Genomic DNA, 21,905 nt, shown 5'->3' with positions numbered 1-21,905 from the left:
GATCAGATCACCAGCTGAAACTGGTAGAAAGTGCTCCTGACTAACAGTGCCACCTGTTTTTCCAGCAAGAATCCCAGGTCCAGCGGAACCCCCAAGCTATGAACCTGCTCCTCCAGTGAAACCTCATCCAAAACTGGAGATACCTCAATTCCTAAGTCACTCCTTTCTCCCATCAATAGGACTTCTATTTTGTTTCAGTGGCAGCCACCTGGCTGGAGTTTCACCAAGACTATTCTATATAGCCCTCTCAAAAAACCTTCAGTTAGGATTAAGATACATAACATTACATTGCATCGCCAATGACTAGCACAAGGAAATTCTAGCCTCTAGGTAAAGCAAATGTTATTTCTCCTACCTGGGATTCCTGGATCTGTGTAAGCTTCTTCTTTTCCTGTTCTTCTTCTTGCTTTTTCTTTTTCTCTTTCTTTTCTTTCTTTTTTGCTGTCTTTAATTTCTTCTTTATTTCAAATCTGTGCACAAACACAAGGTTAAAAAATGAACAGGAGATTGCATGGAGTTTCACACAGCAGATTCAAATAGCAGGGCAGATTAATGACTTTGAAGTGAAGAACGAAGGGAGTTTAAAGCCCTTTGTTACAGTTACAATGAAGTTAGATTAAATGTGTCTATTATTTATTGCCACAGATTAAACAAACTATTGACAAGGCATGATGGTTAGCTGTTCAGTATTTCAAAGCGGAAGGCTGAGATGGAGAACCTGGTAGTGAATTAGCAGGAGTGTTTGAATATGCAGGGTTGGTCATTTTAAGAGTATGCAGAGATTTTTATCTACCTTTACAGCAAGCAGAGTTCAAATACATGTAAAGATGCAGGCATTTAACTACCAATTTAAGTTCAGGAATTTACGGACACTGTATTCCTTCTTGTTAGAGGCCCAAGCCAACTGGATGATTGAATTGGTATGATCAGAACAGACAGTAAACATTCATCTGCTGGGTTTACCTGGCTAATTGTTTTTATTTCTACAGTGCCTCTAAGCCACAAGGTGGTGCAAAATAGAAAAAACAAATTCCCTAAAATCAAAAGCCAACAAAGGCCAGCAGCAGCAAATAGTATTAAAACAATGCTGTACCTATCAACTAAAAAAAATTAGAGCAAATAAAATTATAAAATCTAGTTTAGTGCAGCTACAAAAGCAAGCGCACTGATCATACAACAGACAGCCACTACCCCCCCCCCAAAGTGCTTGCCAAATGACTGGATAAAGAAGCATGTTCTTACTTGTCACCTGAAACATAAAATAAGATGCCAGGCAGATAATACTGGATCTGGAGTTCCACAAATGAAGTACCCATCCACTACACCCAATTAAGCTCTGACAACAGGGGCCTCTGAAGTAGATCTTAAAGTTTGGGTATGGAAGGCATTGGTTCTGAAGATACCCAGGAGCCAGTTCATTCAAGGCTTTAAAGATCAGAATCATATTCTGAGTTGTATTCTTAATCAAATCCAAATACTGGAGAAAGCACAGAAGCAGGCAACCAAAATGATTAAGGAGTTGAAGCAGGAAAGATTAAAGAGTTTGGGACTTTTCAGTTTAGAAGAAAGACAAATGAGGTGGGACATGGTAGAAGTTTATAAAATTATGTAAGGGGTAGAAAAAGGGGATCAAGAGAACTTTTTGTTCCTTTTTCAAAACAGCAGAACTCACTGGCACCCAATAAAGCTGATGGAAAATAGATTCAGGGAGGTCAAAAGAAAATACTTTTGTTCAATGGGCAATTAAAATGGGAAATTCACTTCCAGAGGGCACAGTGATGGTCACAAGCATGGGATGGCTTTAAAATGAGGCTAAACAGTTCCATGCAGGATAGGTCCATCCATGGCTACTAGCCCTGGTGGGTAAAGGGAAATCTCTGAATACCAGGCTAGGAGGCAGCATCAGAGGACGGCCTTTGCCTCTGCGCTCTGTTTGTTTGTCCTCCAGGGCACCTGGTAGGCTGCTTTGTGAGACAGAATGCTGCACAAGATGTTTGATTAGCAAACAAGTTTTCCAGCTATTGAATGTATATGCTTCCCCATGTGGAATGACAGGCTAAGGATTGCATTTTAGCACTTCAGAGAGTAGTGCATGACGTAGGCATCAACACAGAGGCTGCACTCAGGATGTACAAGATATGCGCCAATGCACATTCTGAATCCCTAATCTCTGAATACTTATTATCTTTTTAGTACCTTATCACGCTTAGTTTCCTAATCTAGCTTCTGCTTGTGTAAGGCACTTATGCCCACAGAATTAAGAAACTGCCTTGAACACCCCCTTCCTGCTCAAAAGTTCTGAAGTAAGTTGGGCTGATGCAATCCAATAATTTTTTTCAAAAAGATGTATAAAAGTTGGGAAATTGCCTCTCGACACACACCTACAAAGATCTCTGAGGAATTCATACTTCCTGGAAGTGTTAATGTCAAAAGTGTTCACACTACAAGAAGGCTTCAAGAATCAGTTTCTAACCAATCTAGTGAGAGTGTGTGACTGCCCCAAGGTAACCCAACAATATTCATGAAAGAATAGGGAATCAAAACTGGGTCTCTCAGATTCTAGTTTTACACTCTTAACTACTATACTACACAGGATCACATTAATGTACTGTGTCAGTTTGTCAGGTTACTGAGGTCAGAGATAGGTTTCAGAACACATAAAGAGGACACCTTGAGTCCAAGGAGATACGGAAAGTCAGAAATGTTTTAAATAAATTAAATAAGAACGATAATGGCAGACTGGCATAAACCTGGAAATAATATGTTTTTGCCACACCCCATTATACTAGGCCAACAGCAGTTCAAGCTCATTGCCAAGTAGGTGCACCAGCATTTGATGATGTTACCTCCTACAGCTGTGTTGCCATACGAATACAATGCTATGTAACTCCAGCAGTGACAAAAGTAGACCTTTATTTTGTTAGCAGAAGTCAAAACAAACTGGTGCTGTTTCCAAACGTAGAAATTCAATCAGGTAATTAGCAGAGCTGGAAACATAAGATTGTCCCAAACAATATTTATGAAAGCTTGCAAGTCCTTAATTTCCTGTCCCTTTCTATACAAGACTGAGATTGGATGATAAAAAAATTCTAAGTACACTGTGTATTTAAAAGAGCTTTTGAGGCTGTAATATCATTAATTCTAGAGAGTGACTGGGTCCAGAAGCTCTGGTTCAGCCAACAGATCTGACAGGCTGCCATGTTTGCCTTATTAAAAAGCCAGCTAATTATCCCACCAAAAAATATCAGTAGAAAGCATACTAAAAATGCTTCATTTATTATTGTCCTACATCACAGAGTGGATTCCACCACAGCTCAGGAAATTAGGCCCTCAATAACATCTAGAGATGTGAAGGTTTGGGAAAAGCTAGAAAACTGAGGGAGAAACAGGTTCCAGCCCATTCTTCATTTGGCATAAAGTCCACAGTTCAGGTAACCGTATCACAAAAAAGATCTCTCAGAGCAGGAAAAAATACAGAAGAGGGCAATCAAGATTATCAAGATGTCAGAGCATCCACATTTTCTACAAGGAAAGGCTAAACAGTCTGTGTCTAATCAGTTTAGACAAAAAATTACTAAAGGGGAGATACAGAAACACAGAATCATAGGGCTGGAAGGTACCTCTAGGGTCATCCAGTCCAACCCCCTGCACAATAATATTAATAATAACATTCAATTTATATGCAGGAAATTCACAACTACCCTCCCCCCTGACTGCCCCAGTGACCCCTGCTCCATGTCCAGAAGATGGCAAAACACTTCCAGGATCCCTACCCAAACTGGCCTGTGGAAAATTGCTACCTGACTCCAAGGTGGCGATCAGCATTACCCTGAGCATCTAAGAAGGGCCACAAGAACTAAGCACTGATGTAACCCATGCTGCCTTCCCTCTCAGGTCCACAGAATCAGCACTGCTGTCAAATGGCCATCCAGCCTCTGCTTAAAAGCCTCCAAAAGAGAGCCCACCACCTCCCGAGGAAGCCTGTTCCACTGAGGGACTGCTCTGTCAGGAATTTCTTCCTTATGGTTTGACCTTCTGGGGCAGCGGAAAACAACTCTATGCCATCCTCTATAAGACAGCCCTTCAAGTACTTGAAGATGGTTATCATATCACCTCTCAGTCATCTCCTCTCCAGACTAAACATTCCGAGCTCCTTCAACCTTTCCGCATAAGACTTGGTCTCCAGACCCCTCACCATCTTCATTGCCCTCTTCTGGACATGTTCCAGCTTGTCTATATCCTTTTTAAATTGTGGTCCCCAAAACTAAACACAATACTCTAGGTGAGGTCTAACCAGAGATGAGTAGAGCGATACCATCATTTCTCGTGATCTGGACACTATGCTTCTGTTGATACAGCCCAAAACCGCATTTGCCTTTTTAGCTACCACATCACACTGCTGACTCATGTTCAGTGTATGGTCTATTAAGACCCCTATACTCTTTTCACACATACTTCACATAGTCAAGTCTCCCCCATCCTATAATTATGCATTTGATTTTTCCTTCCTAAATGCAAAAATTTGCATTAATCTCTGTTGAAATTCATTTTATTTGTTTTAGCCCAGTTTTCCAGCCTGTCAGGATCATCCTGTATCCTTACTCAGTCTTCGACCATATTTACTACCCCTCCCGATTTAGTATCATCTGCAAATTTAATAAGCATTCCCTCTATTCCTTCATTCAAATCATTTATAAAAATGTTGAACAGAACAGGCCCCAGGACTGATCCCTGAGAAACTCCACTTGTCACTCTTCTCTAAGAGGATAAGGAACCATTAACTAGCACTCTTTGGGTGCGATCTGCCAACCAGTTATAGATCCACCTAATAGTAATAGGATCCAAACCATGTTTTACCAACTTGTCAACAACGTGGACCCTTATCAAAAGCCTTACTGAAATCGAGATGAACTATGTCTACAGCTTTCCCCTTGTCCAGCAAGGTAGTAACTTTCTCAAAAAAAGAGATAAGGTTAGTCTGACATGACTTGTTCTTGAGAAACCCCTGCTGGCTCTTAGTAATCACAGCCATCCTTTCTAAATGCTCAAGAACTGACTGTTTGATGATTTGTTCTAAGACTTTTCCAGGTACAGATGTCAAGCTTGACGGGTCGGTAGTTACCTGGATCCTCCTTTTTCCCCTTCTTGAAGATGGGGACATTTGCCTGCCTCCAATATTTTGGCACCTCACCTGATCTCCAAGAATTCTCAAAAATAATGGACACAGGCTCAGAAATTACATCTGCGAGTTCTTTTAGTACCCTTGGGTGCAATTCATCTGGCCCTGAGGACTTAGTTCCATTTAAAGACACTAGGTGTTCATGTACTACCTCTTTGCTGATCCTAGGCTGTAACTCCCTTCCCCCATCATGTGTTCTGTTATTGCCACGTGATCATCTAATTTTAAAAATTATGCACAGGACAGAGATGGTGGATACAGAACTTTTTCTCCTTCTTCCATAATACTAGAACTTGAAGGTAATGGGCAGCAGATTAAGAATAGATGAAAGGAAGCGCTTCACTCAACAAGTACTAAGGTTGTGGGATGGGCTGCCTCTGGGTGTATTTATAGCTACTAGCACTGATGGCTTTAAAAATGGCTAAACGCATTCATGGAGGATAGAGCCATCAATGGCTACTAGCTATGACAACTAAAAGGAACTTACATGTCCAGAGGCAGTAATCCTCTGAATGTCAGTGTTAGGAAGAAACATCAGGGGAAGGCCATCACCTCTACTCTCCTTTTTGATGGCCACTGTGTGAAATAGAATACTGGGCACTTTTCTGATCCTGCAGAGCACCTCATGTTCCTCAGCATGATGTATAACTCTTAAGGACACCCCAACCTGCGCCTCCATCCAATCTGCTAAAAAGAAATCCATAAAAATAATCACCCACCAAGTTCCTCTCTCACTGATCACCCCGATCAGCGCTGGTTCTCATAGTCCATTTTGCCAAGATCTTACCTTGTCTCTATCTTTCATGGGTTGAAATGCCTAGGCACTCCTAGGCTCAAACTGTTCAAATTATTTAATAGCTGCTAACTCTGGAGTACTTAACATAGAAAACAGACACACTGATTTTATATACTGAGAAAGGAGCATCCAATACTGTTATTCACCTGCAGTTATTGCTTTAAAGAAACAAACCAAAGGCTAACTAGAACTAGCTTTACAGTTATCCCATAAATTTCTAAAGAAAGTGAGTAAGGGACAGATAAGGATGACAGATGTTCTATGTCTGAAATGAGTGTTTGCAAATAGAGTGTGTGTCCTGAAACTGGTATATAAATGTATTTCCAATCCAAACCTTACCTTCTTTTCAGCACCTCTCTCTTCTCTATCCGATTGAACAACTCCTGTTCCCTCTCCTTCTCTGTCATTTGTTCCAGCCGAGCTCTGTCCTCTTCATCACCCATGAGGTCCTCCCCATAGCCATCCGTGAACTCATCTTCAGATGATGAATCAGAGTCAGAGGTGGATGAACAGCTGTTGCTTTCAGAGTCTGATACTTCACCTGAAACAGAACAGAATATTTCACTAAGCTGATGCTGCCAAGAAATTCTAGATGCAGCTTAACTACATAGTGTAATGTTATTTCCTTGCATTTATTCCGTTTTACCCATGCCTCTCATTCTCCATCAAAATTGGGACTGTAAGATCTTTGGACAGGGATCTGTCTTCTGCTTATGATATAGAATGCTGTGCATAATGACCATGCTCGCAGAAATTACATATAGCTTCCTTACAAGTAACCAACCATGGATTATTGTAGGTGATAATACATCGATGTTCTTACATTCCCTGTTACCTCGTAAGTAAACTGGATTATTGTAGGTGATAATATGTTGATGTTATCATATTCTTTGTTACCTCTTAAGTAAACTGAAGATATGCTTAACTCTACAAGGAACAAGCTTAAAGACTGAAGTTTTTTCAGGATACCTGTAAAGTGGCTGAGACATCTAGTCCAGGGGTGGCCAAATGGTGGCTTGCGAGCCGCATGTGGCTCTTCAAGCCTTACTTGGCAGCTCCCGGAGGCTTGCAAGTTCACTCCTCCCCCAGGCTCCTTTAAGGGGCAGAGCGGACCAGCCGCTCTCCCGATCTATGCACCCAGCGTACTTCCCCTTTCTTTCCCAATGCTGGAGCAAGGCAGGGGCGGGCCAGGGCCGATGACAGCCCACCCTCCCTCGCCATGGTGGGCGGTCCTCTGCAGGCACTGAGCTTTGCTAGCCCCGCGCTTGCAGCGAGCGCCTGGGAAGGGCACCTGGGAGGAAAGGGAGGAGAGAAGAAGCGGTGAGGAAGCGCCAAGGCAGAGTTGGCCCAGGACTTCCTGCTTGCAGGCTTACTCCCGAATAGGCAAGTGCTCAGCTGGCGAGAGCCGCACATGGCATGAAGCGCAGTTTGGCCAGGGTGCTTTTGCATGGGTGGAAGCCTCATTCATTGTACGGAGTACTGGCTCACCCATAAGTGTGTGCAGGACAGCCGGGATGGACGGGCAGGGAGTACGTTTGCTTCAGAGGACATGTGCTTGCTTTAAGATTGTGTGGCTCCACTTTTGTGATCCTTCTTTCCTTCCATGATTTCTTGATTTCTTTCTTTCGTCCTTCCTTCTTTCCATTTCTTTCTTTCTTCCTTCCTTTCCTTATTTCCATTTCTTTCTTCCTTTCTTTCCTTCTTTCCATTTCTTCCTTGCCTTCCTTCCTTTTTTACTTCTATCCATATCTTTTCAAGCCTTCCTTCCTTCCTCTTTTCTTCTTTCCATATCTTTCCATATCTTCCTTCCTTCCTTTCTTTCCATGTCTTCCTTCCTTCCTCTTTACTTCTTTTCATACCTTTCCAAATCTTTCTTTCCCTTCCTTCCTCTTTACTTCTTTTCATATCTTTCAATGTCTTCCTTCCTTCATGTATTTCTTTCCTTCTTTCCCTTCCTTTCTTCCTTCCTCTTTACTTCTTTCCATATCTTTCCATGCCTTCCTCGTCTTTCTTTCTTTCCTTTTCCTTCCTTCTTTCTGTATCTTTCCATGCTTTCCTTCTCTTTCTTTCTTTCCTTTTTTCATCTTTCCTTCTTCCCATATCGTCTTTATTTTTTGTCTTTTCCTTCCTTCTTTCCATATCTTTCCATGCCTTCCTTCCCTTTCTTTCTTTCCTTTTTTCACCTTTCCTTCTTTCCATATCGTCTTTATTTTTTGTCTTTTCCTTCCTTCTTTCCATGTCTTTCTTTCTGTCTTTTTCTTCCTTTCTGTCTTTCCATGTCTTTCCCTCCCTCCCTTTCCTTTTTTCCTTCCTTTTTTCTTTCCATGTATTTCCTATTATCAATAAAACATTGGGGTTGCCAAGTCCAACTCAAAAAATACCTGGGGTCTTTGGGGGTGGAGCCAGAATACTTGGAGGTCGTGCCTTGCAAGGATGACATCACTTTTTGTGATGTCACTTCCAGGTCAAAGGTCAGGTGGTAGTCCTTCCCAAGCTCCACCCCTCCTGATGGTGTCACTTCCAGCATTCTGTGCCAAAACCCCACCCCTTCCTGTGATGTCACTTTCAGGACAGTCCCCCAAACCCGCCTCTTCCTCTGAAGTCACTTCAATGTATCATGTCTTGTAGCTCTCAAACATCTCAGGTTTATTCTGTGTGGCTCTTACATTAAGTAAGTGTGGCCACCCCTGATCTAGTCCATACTCCACTGTGCCTCTTCTCTGATAATCTCTATCATCCATTCAATATCCCTTGATAGTCTTCCCAACTGCATTGCCAAAGAGATTTCCATATACACAGACTCCTATTAGAGCAACTTATGTCTCATAACATGGGTTCAGCACTAATTACAATTGGTTCGCAAGGTATTTCTTAGTGTGCAAGCTGTTGTTCCTTAAGTATTTATTGCAGACTTCAAAGCATCCGTTCTGAAATCCTGTGCTACCCAACAAAGCAGAACAAAACGGACCACTGCCTATTGCAATTAAGATCCTTTCTGGCTGCTTTTGTTTTATAGTTATCTTTTTAATACTAGCACAGCCATCAGAAGTTAATAGTAGACCTTCCCACTTATCTTCTTCTTCTTCCAGCAGTTGTAGTAACAGCACTGAAAAGATGATGTCAGAGTTTGGGGAAACCATGTAGAGAAAAGCCATTGCAGTAAGGAAAAAACAGCAAACAATACAGCCCATGCTACCTCTTGTGCTGAAAGAATGGATTCAAATCATTTGACCATATATCACTCAGAAGATGGTTTTCTGCTAGTTTCAACTGCAATGCGTAAAAAGATCCAGTAGTACCAGACACCTCAAGTAGCAACATGGTGGTGACTAGAGGTGGGCACGAACCAGGGAAAAAACGAACCATGCAGTTCGTGGTTCGTCCGGTTTCACAAACCACAAACTTTCATAAACTTGCCCCAGTTTGGGAACCAGTTCGTGGGGTTTAAATACCCCTTTCCATGCTGTTGCAAAGCGTCAGGGAAAGGGGCATTTCATCCCCGCAGGCTTGGATCAGCTGCTTGTCGGGGATCTTCCCAACAAGCAGCTGATCCGGGGGTTTGAATGCCCCTTTCATTGCCGCTTCGCAACAGGAGGGAAAGGGGCATTTCACCCCTCACTGGCTTGGATCAGCTGCTTGTCCAGGAGATCCCTGACAAGCATCTAATCCGCAGGTTGAAATGTCCCTTTCCCTACTGCTGTGAAGCGGCAGGGAAAGGGGCATTTCACCCCCACAGGCTTGGATCAGCTGCTTGCTGGAGAGATCCAAATGAACCAAACAAACTGGCAGACCAGTTCGTGGAAAATGGGCTTCCATGAACCGCTGGTTCGCGAAGCACAAACCGGCCCAGTTTGTGCCCATCTTTAGTGGTGACTATTTGTATGCAGCTATAGCAGTCACTAGAACTGCTTCAAGACTGACAGAGGGATGGAGAAATTACAAAGGATTAAGAAGAAAAATAAAATTACTGGCAGTTTATTCCGGGAAGAATAAATGAATAGGGAAGAATAAATAACTACACCGATGTTTTAGAAATGCTTTCAGTACATCAGCCTTCAGCCAAGAGAGATAATTCAATCTGAAGAAAAATCAAGCTCAAAAGAAAGCGAGCAGCCTGAAGATGATCTTTAACACTACTGACAAGACATCTGTGCTCTTTTACCTTCCTCAGGTGCTGAGCTCTCTGCAGAACTCTCTTTATCAGAGCTGCCTGATGAAGCTGCTTTGTTTGTTTGTTTCTTCATGGCTGCTTTTTTCTCTGCTTTCCCTGCTTTCCCTTTCTTTTTGTTTTTAGCACCTCCAACTGTCCACTGTAACATAAAAGGAGCAAAGGGAATTGAGTGACAAGGCTGACATCTCTATCAAACATCACACATTTAAGCACCAAGTGAATATGTGGTTATGTTATTGTTTAAAAGCTACTGAAACTTTCTCTGTAAGAATTCATCAAACAATATCAAATTAGAAACTTTCATTCTGCAACAAGTATATTCAAAGTCCACAAGGCTGTGCCTTTAAAGAGTCTAGCTCATGCACATGCACCCTTAAAGAGCAATTGCAGGAGTATGCAGAGTGCAATGTTTCTGGCTTTCCAGTACAGTCAGATGGAAAGGAGCGCTAGAACTGCCAGAGTCACGAAGAGAAAAAAGGAAAAATGAAGAAGACACTTATAAAAGATTGGAAATCAAGATTGAGTTATTTCCTGCAAAACTCATCTAGTTCCCCTAAAGCAAAAGACAACATTCCAAATTACTTCCACGCAGCTTAGAAACACAATTGCAGTAAATAGCATTAAGTACCTCCTCACAAAAATGTGGCATGGACCTAGAGAGCTACCAATGGAGCAGAGTTCACAGAATGGACTTCTTCCTATTCCCTTTTTCCACTGCAGCCTGCTTCACCTAGCTTAGTGCTGCTCCTAAGAGTTTAGACTCTCTTAGGAAGTGAGGCAAGTGAGATGCAACAATGGCTATGGGAAAATCAGAAGAAACCAGCTCACTGACACTCCCCTGCCCCATATCACATATTTATCATTCTGGGCTCTGTTTGCAGTTCTCCAAGCCCCAGCTACACTCTGGTTTTGTTCAGCTTAACAAAAGGTGTGTTCAAGGTTTTTTTGCAGCATCTTAAGCTCTTGCTATGTTCTTAACTAGAAGCATTACATGAGGCACACACTAGCAGGGTTTATCTTCCAATTCTGAGGGGATTTTGTCCTACAGCCCTTTAACACATTATTAAAACAAAGTGAGCAGGTAACATACTGAGGTCCATGCAAAACATGAAGATATGAAGAAATGTTCACATTCCACGGCAACATACATATACTATGAAGTATGCATACCTCCTCTGGTATTTTTTACATTTTCATCTCTTAGGCCTCATAACAAAAGTCAGTATTTGCCTGTTAAATATGGCTTTTTTCATACCACCTTTGCCAGAGTTCCTTCGTATCTTAAGTTAAATTATATATAAATAATGTCTGTATGTCTCAAATACTTATATACCTTAAGATCTTCTAAAAGAAGGTTTTATCCTAATATTACCTCATAAATTTTCACCTTACCCATTCTTTCCCACCCAACAGCAATACCTAGATTAATCCAGTTAGACATTTATCTACTAGAGAAAGAGGAGTGTATATCATTTTCTAAATCTAGATCTACTTATAAATAAGATGCAACCATTTGTAAAGACCAACCCAGGCTAGCCTAATCTCATCAGATCTTGGAAGCTAAGTAGGGTCAGCGCTGGTTAGTACTTGGATGGGAGACCTTCATGGAAGACCAGGGCAGCTACACAAATGCAGACTATGGCAAACCACCTCTATTTGTCTCTTGTCTTTAAAACCCTATGGGGTCACCATAAGCTGGCTGTGATTTGATGGCACCTATACACATCATCATCATATCCTCATTGCTAACATGGTAGCGATTAGCCCTAGTTTTCTACACTCTATTTACCTATGTACCATACTTACCTCATCATCACTGTCTGAAGTCTCAGAGTCTGACGATGCTGTTGGCTTGCTAGCAGGTGCTTCCTTTTCCTCAGAGTCACTGCGTTTCCGTTTGGCCAATGACAAGAGCTCCTGATGGAGCAGAATAGAGTTATTTTAGAGCTGAGCTGACTTCTCCAGCATTGACTAGAAAAGATAGAATTTCTCCTACAATAAATACTACCCTACAACGGTATTTTAAACATAAACATACAGAACAGGGCTTTTTTAGTGCAGTCCTGTTTTGCTGGCATTCCATCCCCACAAAAGCCTGAAGACACCTAACCTTATTAGCTTCTAGAAAATGGGGGAAATGTTTTCTATTTCAGACAGCTTTTATTATATTATCTTATGCTGTGTCTAAGTCAGATTTGTTTTAAACTGATTTAGTTGTTTTTAAGCTTTCAACTCTATTAGACATAACTTAAGTTTTATAATCTGTTTATCATACATGTAACCAAAGTATAAAACTTAGCACTACGAACTGCTGGACTTTTCACAAAACAAATTTTACAGGTCACTTAAAAGTCTTTAGACATTTTCTCAATCAGATTTGCCATTTTAAAAACATGCATTCACAGATTCATTTACCATATATTATCAGTGGAGAGGACAAATAAAACATGTAAGCCACTTGTCACATTAAAATTTTGTTCATGAGAACACTTGTACACAATAAAGTTATTACATGGGAATGATTTATATAAACAAAAGCACACATGCAGATCCACTATAGAATTCTATATAGACAGGCATCTGTTACAAGTAATTGGGTGTGTGTGTTAATATTTCAGTTACAGAATACCTTATAAGAGTACTTCTGAATTTAAAGAAATCCAGATCATAAGGAAAATTAAAATGATTTCAAACTCTCACTGGACTATCTGCAGAATGGGATAGTAAAATTATAATAGTGCCATAGGTTCGTATGTCACACTGCTTGATTGCAAAAGCACAGCTGGGTGATCAGGGACTCTGTCAAAGGCTCCTCCTCCATCTTCTGGACAGATAACTTTAGCTTACCATGACATCTAAATAAGGATGGCTTTCATCTCTAGTGCGTAAGCAAGCTACAGTTTCCATTAAGTGGAAACAATCACAGGGGCTTAGATTCACATTCAATGTCTGTCACTAGAAGGTTAGCAGTGATTTTTGCTGGATAAGTTAACTTGTTTTTATCTCCAAACTCATGGTATTTCTACACTTTGCATGGTACAGGTTTGCATAATTTTAAAGGTGAGCATGGATAGATACATCAAGTAGCTTCATCTGCAATCTCTGTGATCTCCAGGCTGTGTTCTTGAGAACTCTAGGGTTCCTTGGAAGCTTGCCAGGGTTTTTCAATTGATCTGTAATGATGGACGTGCTTCTCATGCAATAAGTAGCTATAGAGGAATGTTGTGTATGTGTGCATGTGCGTGTCATCAAGTTGCCTCTGACCTATGGCGAGCCTATGAATGAAAGACCTCCAAAATGTCCTATAATTAACAAACTTGCTCAGATCCTGCAAACTGGAGGACGTGGCTTCTTTTAGTTTTAGGTCTTCCTCTTTTCCTATGCCTTCCTCTTTTCCTAGCATTATTGATTTTTCCAGAGAATCTTGTCTTCTCATGATGCAATCAAAGTATGATAGCCTTAGTTTTGTCATTTTAGCTTCTAGGGAGAATTCAGGTTTGATTTGATCTAGTACCTACTTATTTGTCTTTTTGGCTGTCCATGGTGAAAAGTTTCTGAAAGCAGAAACTTTGCCACTGGACCCTGAAGCTCCTAACAATCCAGGCCACAGTCAACCGTACTAACTTACTGTTAACTCAAGTACCTAGAAATATGAAAGGGTTTGGAAGAAGAAATTATGTTGCATGAGTCAAAATTGATTTGGAAAATAGTACCAAAAAACTGATTGCAATAGATAAATAAAATTTCTTCAAAATGATATTTGGGTGGTATTTAATACCACATCAATTATCCTGTATTTATAAAACTCCAATTGATATATATTGATGTGCTGCAAGAAGAGCTTATCAATTTCATATTTTGGTGTGAAAAGTTCAGAAATGTTGGATTTCAATATTAAAATTGATTCATTGTATTAGAGGTTATACAGTCCCCCCAAACCCAAAGGTAGTTTTATTGTGTTATGTGATGGATTTGGTTCAGGATAAAGATCTTGAAAAAGCACTGAATGTATTAACTGAAGAACACCTATTACAGCTACTTCTTGGAAATGTACAAATTTCCCCACTGTTTCAGAATGGCTATATAAAGAGTGGATTACAGCATATCTAATTAAATTGAAATATTACAAACAATATTTATGTAGCACTGATTCTTTTCCAGATAAGTTTCTTGAACAGTGGACTTCTAAAAATAAATTTTTGAACAACTATGAAGATGGGATCCTACCATATGTATTTTATCAACCATTATGAGACTGTTCCCGTTTTTAGAATATAGAGTGGAATTTCATTCCTTTCATTTAAATAAAAATATTTATTTAAAAAACGTAATGAGTCAGAGAAATGTGTAGCCCACAAGGTCACTCTCCCCTACACTAGAGCAAGATAAAATTTGTAATGTAGTTCAGAAGTAGAATTTTCAATGCTGCAACAGCACGAAATGTATTAGAAGTATCAATTTAGGAATTTTAAGAGTTATTTATATTATTAATATCTCTCATATTGAGATACTTACAGGTGTATTATATAGTCAACAGATCTGTCAGCATTACATCCATTAAAACAAAATATTCAACTGGACATGTTGATTAGCTGAATTCTTACATCATCAAGGACCTTGTCACAATGGTTACATTAAAAATACAGTCACTTTTTCACTGATATGTACATTCTTCTCAGCAAGAAGAGTAACTATCAGGTCAGCTGTACAGCTTGGTGCCATAGCCAAGAGTACAGCAATTACATCACCTCTAATTCCTTTATAATAAGTACAAAACAATAGTATATGGGATACAGTCTCACAAGGCATATACCTGATCATTTGAAGAGTTATGCTTGCAAAGACCTTCCAGGATTCCTGATGATGCGAATGTAAAAGCTCTCCTGTATTTTGGTACACTTGAGGTTTTTAAATAGCATGCACGTTACTTAAGTGCTGGAAAGTTTATATCCAATGTTAAAGATGAACATGGTCTACATGCCTGCTGATACTTTGATAATCTGTATTACACATCCTTTGCTTGGCTAATGTCTGGATCTTTTCCATAAAACCAGGGATAGAAAATGCAGCATAGTTAATTTCTTGGATTACATCTTTCTTCCATTTGATCATAAATGCATCTTTGAATACTAAAGTGGTAAAACCTGAGGATGCATCTCTATGGAAAACAGGCAGAAGTTCATGGTTGCAATACTTGTATTTGCCATTAATGAACTTAATCCCACCTAGAGGCTCATAACTGCCACTTTATACATTTAGGGAGTCCCAGGATAGCTCTGAGGAAACAAAGAACTGGATGGGACTCAAAGGGTCATTTAGTCCACCCCCTGCACAACACAGAAAATTCACAACTACCTCCTCCCCACTTCCACCCTCTCACAATCTGCCTAAATTCATACTGAGTAACAGAATCAGCATTGTTGTCAGATGGCCATCTAGTCTCTTAAAAACCTTTAAAGAATGAGAGCCCACCACCTCCCAAGAAGCATGTTCCACTGAGGAACTGCTCTGTCCGGAAGTTCTTCCTAATGTTTAGCCAAAAGCTCTTTTGATTTACTTTTAACCTGCTGGTTCTGGTTCGACTCTGTGGGGCCAACAGAAAACAACTCTGCTCTATTCGCTATGTGACAGCCCTTCAAATACTTGAAGACGACTATCGTATCAACTTTCCATCGTCTCCTCTCCAGGTTTAACATGCCCAGTTCCTTCAACTTTTCCTCATAGACTTGGTCTCCAGATCCCTCACCATCTTTGCTGCCCTCCTCTGAACATGTTCCAGCTTGTCAACATCCTTCTTAAACTGTGGTGCCCATAACTCAACACAGTACTCAACACAGTGAGGTCTAACCAGAGCAAAGTATAGTGATGTCATCATTTCACATGATCCAGACACTATACTTCTGCTGATGCGGACCAAAATCGCATTTGCCTTTTTAGCTACCACATCACACTGCTGACTCATATTCAGTATGTGATCTGCTAAAAACTCTAGATCCTTTCACATGTACTACTGCCAAGACAAGTGTCCACCAACCTATAATTATGCTTTCATTTTTCCTACCCAAATGTAGAATTCTACATTTATCTCTACTGAAATTCATTTTGTTAGTTTTAGCCCAGTTTTCCAGCCTGTCAAGATCATCCTGTATTTTGATTCTGTCTTCTACTGCATTTGCTACCACTTCCAATTTAGTAGTAGTAGTGGTGGTGGTGGTGGTGGAGACTGCTGTCAAGTCATAGCCAACATGTGACGACCTCTGGTGGGGTTTTCATGGCAAGAGACTAACAGAGGTGGTTCACCATTGCCTGTATCTGCAACCCTGATCTTTGTTGGAGGTCTCCCATCCAATTCCTAACCAAGGCCGATGCTGCTTAGCTTCTGAGATCTGATGAGATCCCAGTCACCTGGGCTATCCAGGTCAGGGCTACCAATTTAGTATCATCTGCAAATTTAATGAGCATTCCCTTTATTCCTTCATTTACGAAAATGCTGAACAACACAGGGCCCAGGACAGATCCCTGTAGCACTTCACTTGTCACTCCTCTCCAAGAGGATGAAGAACCATTTACAAGTACTCTTTGGGTGCGATCTGTCAACCAGTTATAAAATCACCTAACTGTAGTAGGATTCAAACCACATTTTACCAACCTATCAACAAGAATATTATGTGGAACCTTATCAAAAGCCTTCCTGAATCAAGATAAACTATGTCCACAGCATTCCTCTGATCCAACCAAGTAGTAACTCTCTCAAAAAAGAAGATAAGGTTAGTCTGACTCTGACACAACTTGTTCATGAGGAACCCATGCTGGCTCTCAGTAGTCACTGCCGTCTTTTCTAAATGCTCAAAAAGGACTGTTTGACGATTTGTTCCAAAACCTTTCCAGGTATGGTTATCCAGCTAACAAGTCTATAGTTACCCGGCTCCTCCTTTTTCCCCTTCTTGCCCACCTCCAATTTTCTGTCTCTTCACCTGTTCTCCAAGAATGCTCAAAGATGATACGCAGGCTCCATAATTATATCAGCAAATTCCTTTAGTACCCTAGGATGCAAGTCATCTGAGCCTGAGGACTTGATTTCATTTAAAGAAGCAAAATGTTTACATACCACCCCTATGTCTATACTAGGCAGCAATTCCTTTCCTTCATCATGTTTTCTCTTTTTGACAGGTTGAGAAGTTTCCTTTGCAAGAGAAGATCAAGGCAAAGTAGGAACTGGGCAGATCTGCCCTCTCTTTATCACCTGTAAAAATTCCACTTTCTTCTCTCTGCAGTGGGTTGCCAATTTCTTTATTCTTTTTTTTTACTCCAAACTTAACCAAAGAACCCTTTTTTGTTGTGTTTAGCATCTCTAGCTAGCCTATGCTCATACTGAGCTCTAGCCTTTCTAACACTCTGCAAGCACTGGCAATTTCTTTATATTCATCCTTGGTTATATGACCCTCTTTCCATTTCTTAAATATGTCTTTTTTAATTCTCAGATCTTTAGAGAGCTCTTTATGGAGCTTCTTTAGGTTCCTTTTATTCTTCTTTCTCATTGGAAGAGTTTGTTTGTGCCTTCAATATCTCACTTTTAAGAACTCCAACCCATCTTGAACTCCTTTCTCCTTGAGAATGTCTGACCATGAGATTCTATCCAACATAACTTTGAGCTTGTCAAAATTAGTTTTTTTAAAAATCTAACCTATATGTCTGACCACATTAAGCTTTTCTCTTACCCAAGACCTTAATTTCCAAAATTATATGGTCATTACCTCCCAGGATGATGAACTTTTACTTCATCAACCAGTTCCTCCCTGTTGGAGAGAGTCAGGTCCAAAATAGCCGACCCCCTTGTTGGTGAGAGTCAGGTCCAAAATAGCCGACCCCCTTGTTTCCTCCTCCACCCTCTGGAAGAAGAAGTTGTCAACAAGACAAGTCAGGAATTTATTAAACCTTCAGTTTTAGCAGAGTTTGACTTCCAACAGCTAGCAGGATAATTGAAATCTCCCATGACTACTATGTCCCATCTCTAAAAATTTTGTTATCTGGTCTAGGAGTGTATTATCCTTGTATGCCATTAAAGGTACTTGATTGATTGATTGTATTATCCAAGCTTGATGGTTTATAGCAGACTCCCACCATCATATCACTATTATTACTTTTTCTTTTTACACAGAGGGTCTCCTTGCTCAGATTCATGTATTTCCTCACAAGCACATACATCCTTGATATATAACACTGCTCCTCACTCCTTCCTTACTGGACTATTCCTTTTAAACAAGTTGTACCCCTCAATCTTAATATTCCAGTTGTGCATGTCTCATCCCATCAAATTTTAGTAAAGCTTGTTAGGTCATAGTCCTCTTCCTATATTAAGACATCAAGTTCCTCCTGTATGTTTCCCATATTGTGCAGAGACATTGGAATCTACAATTCTGCCCCAAATGTTTCATTTCTGTCCTTACATGCAAATTAATGGGACCCAGCATATGTGCCCCTTCCTGCTCATCATTAGTTCTCTTATTTCCAGTAATTGGGATCATATGGTTTTTGGGGTTTTTTATCTCCCTCTCTTACAGGATTTAGTTTAAAGCCCTCCTTATCAGGTCTGTGAGGCTGCATCCTTCCTATCTATGCATGGATTGTATCCATCAAGCCATATTGATATTCCATAAAATAGATGAGGCACTATGTTCATGTAGGCATGAACCGCTGCAGGAATGTTACATTCATGTTTGACATAAGAGAATTGAGTAATTGCTCAAGGAGATTACTTAGCATTTGTTTTTGCATGCTGGAGATGTGCAGTCCATTTACCAGAAGAATACAATACCCAAATACTTATAGAATTGCACTTGTTCCAGCAGACGTCCATCCATAGGCCATCTATAATTAGCTCTCCTATTTTCTCTTAGTCACCTTGGTCACATGTGCTATGAAGGTTTACTTAATTTAGTAAATATACCACAATAAACGATATTATCTATCTTATCACATGAGACTAAAATAGTTAACAGAAAAATAAAATATAAGAAAATGAATTATCAGAGTAGTAATAACCACTATTTTATGTTAAAATATTTTTAAACATCTATTGTCACAGTCAATCTTCAAAACACGAGGCTATATAAAATATCTTGTAATGCCTTCTAGAAGCCTGGAGGCTTGTAAACTAATAGGTTTGCTTGCAGGGGGTACAATAGACAAGAAGGCCCTGCTACAGTAACACCTCTCTTAATGATGACAGATGATCAGCAGGTCCATATAAACATAGATTGAACTGGAAAACTATCATATATGTAATAGAATGAGCTCTTTGTTTATGCTTATTTAGAATACACAGATCTCTTCAGATGGGTTTTGAATGTGAGGAGAGGTAGAAGAGTGGTCTTTGAAAGACAAGTGCTATTCTACATCATACGAACAGAGCTAAGGCACAATTAAATAATGTCTATGAACAAGAAAAATACATGAACCCAAACAATTTTGATTGCTTAACAACAGTATTAAGTGTTCTGTTCTTAACTGTGCTTTTCAGTGGATATTTGAGATACAAGTTCTTTTCTGTCCACTAGATCCTCCCTTTTCTGTCTTTTTGTTTCACCTCTCTCTTCCCAGGCGAATACTATGCATGTTTACTTAGAAGTAAGTCCATCTGTGTTTAATAGGATTTACTTGCAGTAAATTGTATATAAGATTTCAGCCTCACTCTATCAGCTTCCACAAACTTTTAAAATATCTTTTGCATAAGCTTGGCACCTCTGCTTAACAACTTTGGGCTGCAAAATTTAACAGAAACATTTAAGGCAGGTAGTCAGTTTATCTCAGTCTCTTCCCACCCCCCCCCCCCACCCCCACAATAGTCCACTTTGTCCAATCTTTCCCTAGGCTTTTTGAATAATGTTATTGTGGAAGTCACCCAGAGGTGGGCAGCAAGGCATAAACTCCAATAGACTTCTGTACATCCTGAATAGAGCTGAACTGACTTTTCCCTGACAGGCTGCCAAATGAACTGGGATTTGGAACTTATGGCTTTATTGCACAGTTTGGTACTATGCTTCAACTATGTTGTCTGGCTCTGTGGTCTTGTTTGTAACCTGCCTTGGACTAAACAGGAAAGTTAAGACAGACATTGTTTAAATAAAGAGAAAATAAACTTTAAGCTCTGCTTTTCCAGGTTCATGTATGATCTACAACCATAATATAAAAATCTTCTTTAGCACATGTAGCCGAAGATCTTAAGGTTAAACGTTTAAGAGAAATAAAACAGTTCAGTGGCACTTTAAAGAATTAAATTAATTCCATCAGACGTGTGGGGTTTTAATCCATTAACCAGATTTATAATATCCCACTGGAGTTGTTTTATTTTGTTGCTACAGGCTTTCACACATGCTGAATAGTGCATTTTCAATCTACTTTGCAACTGGGTATTACTGTGTGAAACAGGAAAATCCACTTGCATTCAACTGCTTAAGTTTATTATCCAGCATGTGTGAAAGCAACTAACACGGTTACTTACATATCCAGGCATTCTTTGTTTACATGCATTTCCGTTTCTGTCAATGGTCTTTACTATGCATATAAATTTTGAACCCACTTCTAACAGAATTACTGCCAAACAAATGATTTCCAAGTGGCAGGACTCAACACACTGCAGAAGTCTCCAGGTGCAAGTGGGCAAGAAACAGAACTAGCAGGGAAACCAGCAACGAACATATTAAAGGGTCAGTGTCACAGGGAAACAGACTTGAGCTCTCACAACTAAGAGGCAATGACTGCACCATGCAAAAAGCCAGGACAAATTTACAAGATGCTCACCAGCAGTGCTAGAATGCTTAAGAAACACTTTAAAGGCAACACATGTACATGGAGAGCTGTGTATACACTACTGTTTAAAAGATCTAACTGCGAAGGCCCAAGTGAGATGCTCAACGTAACTCTGGATACAACACACCAGGGTAGATCTTCACAAGAGGACAACAGCCCACTGGAGAATGTTCCATCCGGCTGGCATCACAACGACGGTCGTCCTTTTTACTTCGAAGCCAAACTTGACATCACATGGCAACACCTCTCTGAGCCGAGCTTCAGCGAAACGAGGGATCACTGGCGGCAACAGTTCCAGTCCCTCCCAAGAACCACTCAGCACCACCAAGGCCAGGTCTTCGAGGGCCTGCTCAGGCGGGACCCCCGACGCATCCCGACCCGCCTCCCCTTCTCCACCTGCTAGGCGTCACTGCCCCCATCTCTGCCGGCCAGCGCCAGCGCCTCCTCCCCAGGACCCCCACCGCCGAGGCATCCCGCACCTGCCCCCGCACCGTCCCGTGCGCCGCCGCCCCGCCTCTTCCAGGGGCCCCCATCCCCCCGCACGCGCGCGCGCGCGCGCGTGCCCCTCGCCCTCCCACAGGCACGGCAGCCCCCGTGAGGGCCAGCCCCGCGGGGGCCGGGGGAGTTCCGCTTGGGCCCAGCGCGCTGGCGCTGCCCACCTGGTCCAGGTTCTCTTCGCTGCCGCTGTCTTCGGTGTCGGAGTCAATGAGGACACGGCCTTTCCGCTTCTTCACCATGGCGGAGCCGGCCCCGCCGCCGACCGACTTCGCTGAGCCTCACGGCGGGACCCGCGTTGCGGCCGGTGCGGCGCTCAAAGCGGCCGGGCCTTCGCCAAGCCAGCCGCCCGCCAGCCAACCAACCCGGGACACAAAGGGCACCGAGCATGCGCCATGTGCTGCCCCGCCCACCTCGTCACCGTCTTGGACCTGCCCTAACAGGCGGGGCGGAGA

At 41.2% G+C, this 21,905-nt stretch overlaps 1 protein-coding gene across 1 annotated transcript in view; it reads right to left on the bottom strand.

The window, feature by feature from the left end:
* Positions 1–21,855, bottom strand: part of RTF1 (RTF1 homolog, Paf1/RNA polymerase II complex component) — a 44,211-nt gene extending 22,356 nt beyond the window's left edge. The window contains 6 exon segments of the mRNA XM_054971041.1: positions 356–470; positions 6,315–6,516; positions 10,138–10,285; positions 11,953–12,063; positions 21,615–21,714; positions 21,716–21,855. Coding sequence (XP_054827016.1) covers positions 356–470; positions 6,315–6,516; positions 10,138–10,285; positions 11,953–12,063; positions 21,615–21,714; positions 21,716–21,840 — 801 coding nt within the window. The 5' untranslated portion in view covers positions 21,841–21,855.
* Between the last annotated feature and the right edge of the window lie 50 nt (positions 21,856–21,905).

The sequence above is a fragment of the Eublepharis macularius genome, chromosome 2 (genome assembly GCF_028583425.1).
Source record: "Eublepharis macularius isolate TG4126 chromosome 2, MPM_Emac_v1.0, whole genome shotgun sequence".
NCBI lineage: Eukaryota > Metazoa > Chordata > Lepidosauria > Squamata > Eublepharidae > Eublepharis > Eublepharis macularius.
This window is presented reverse-complemented; position numbering and strand designations above follow the sequence as displayed.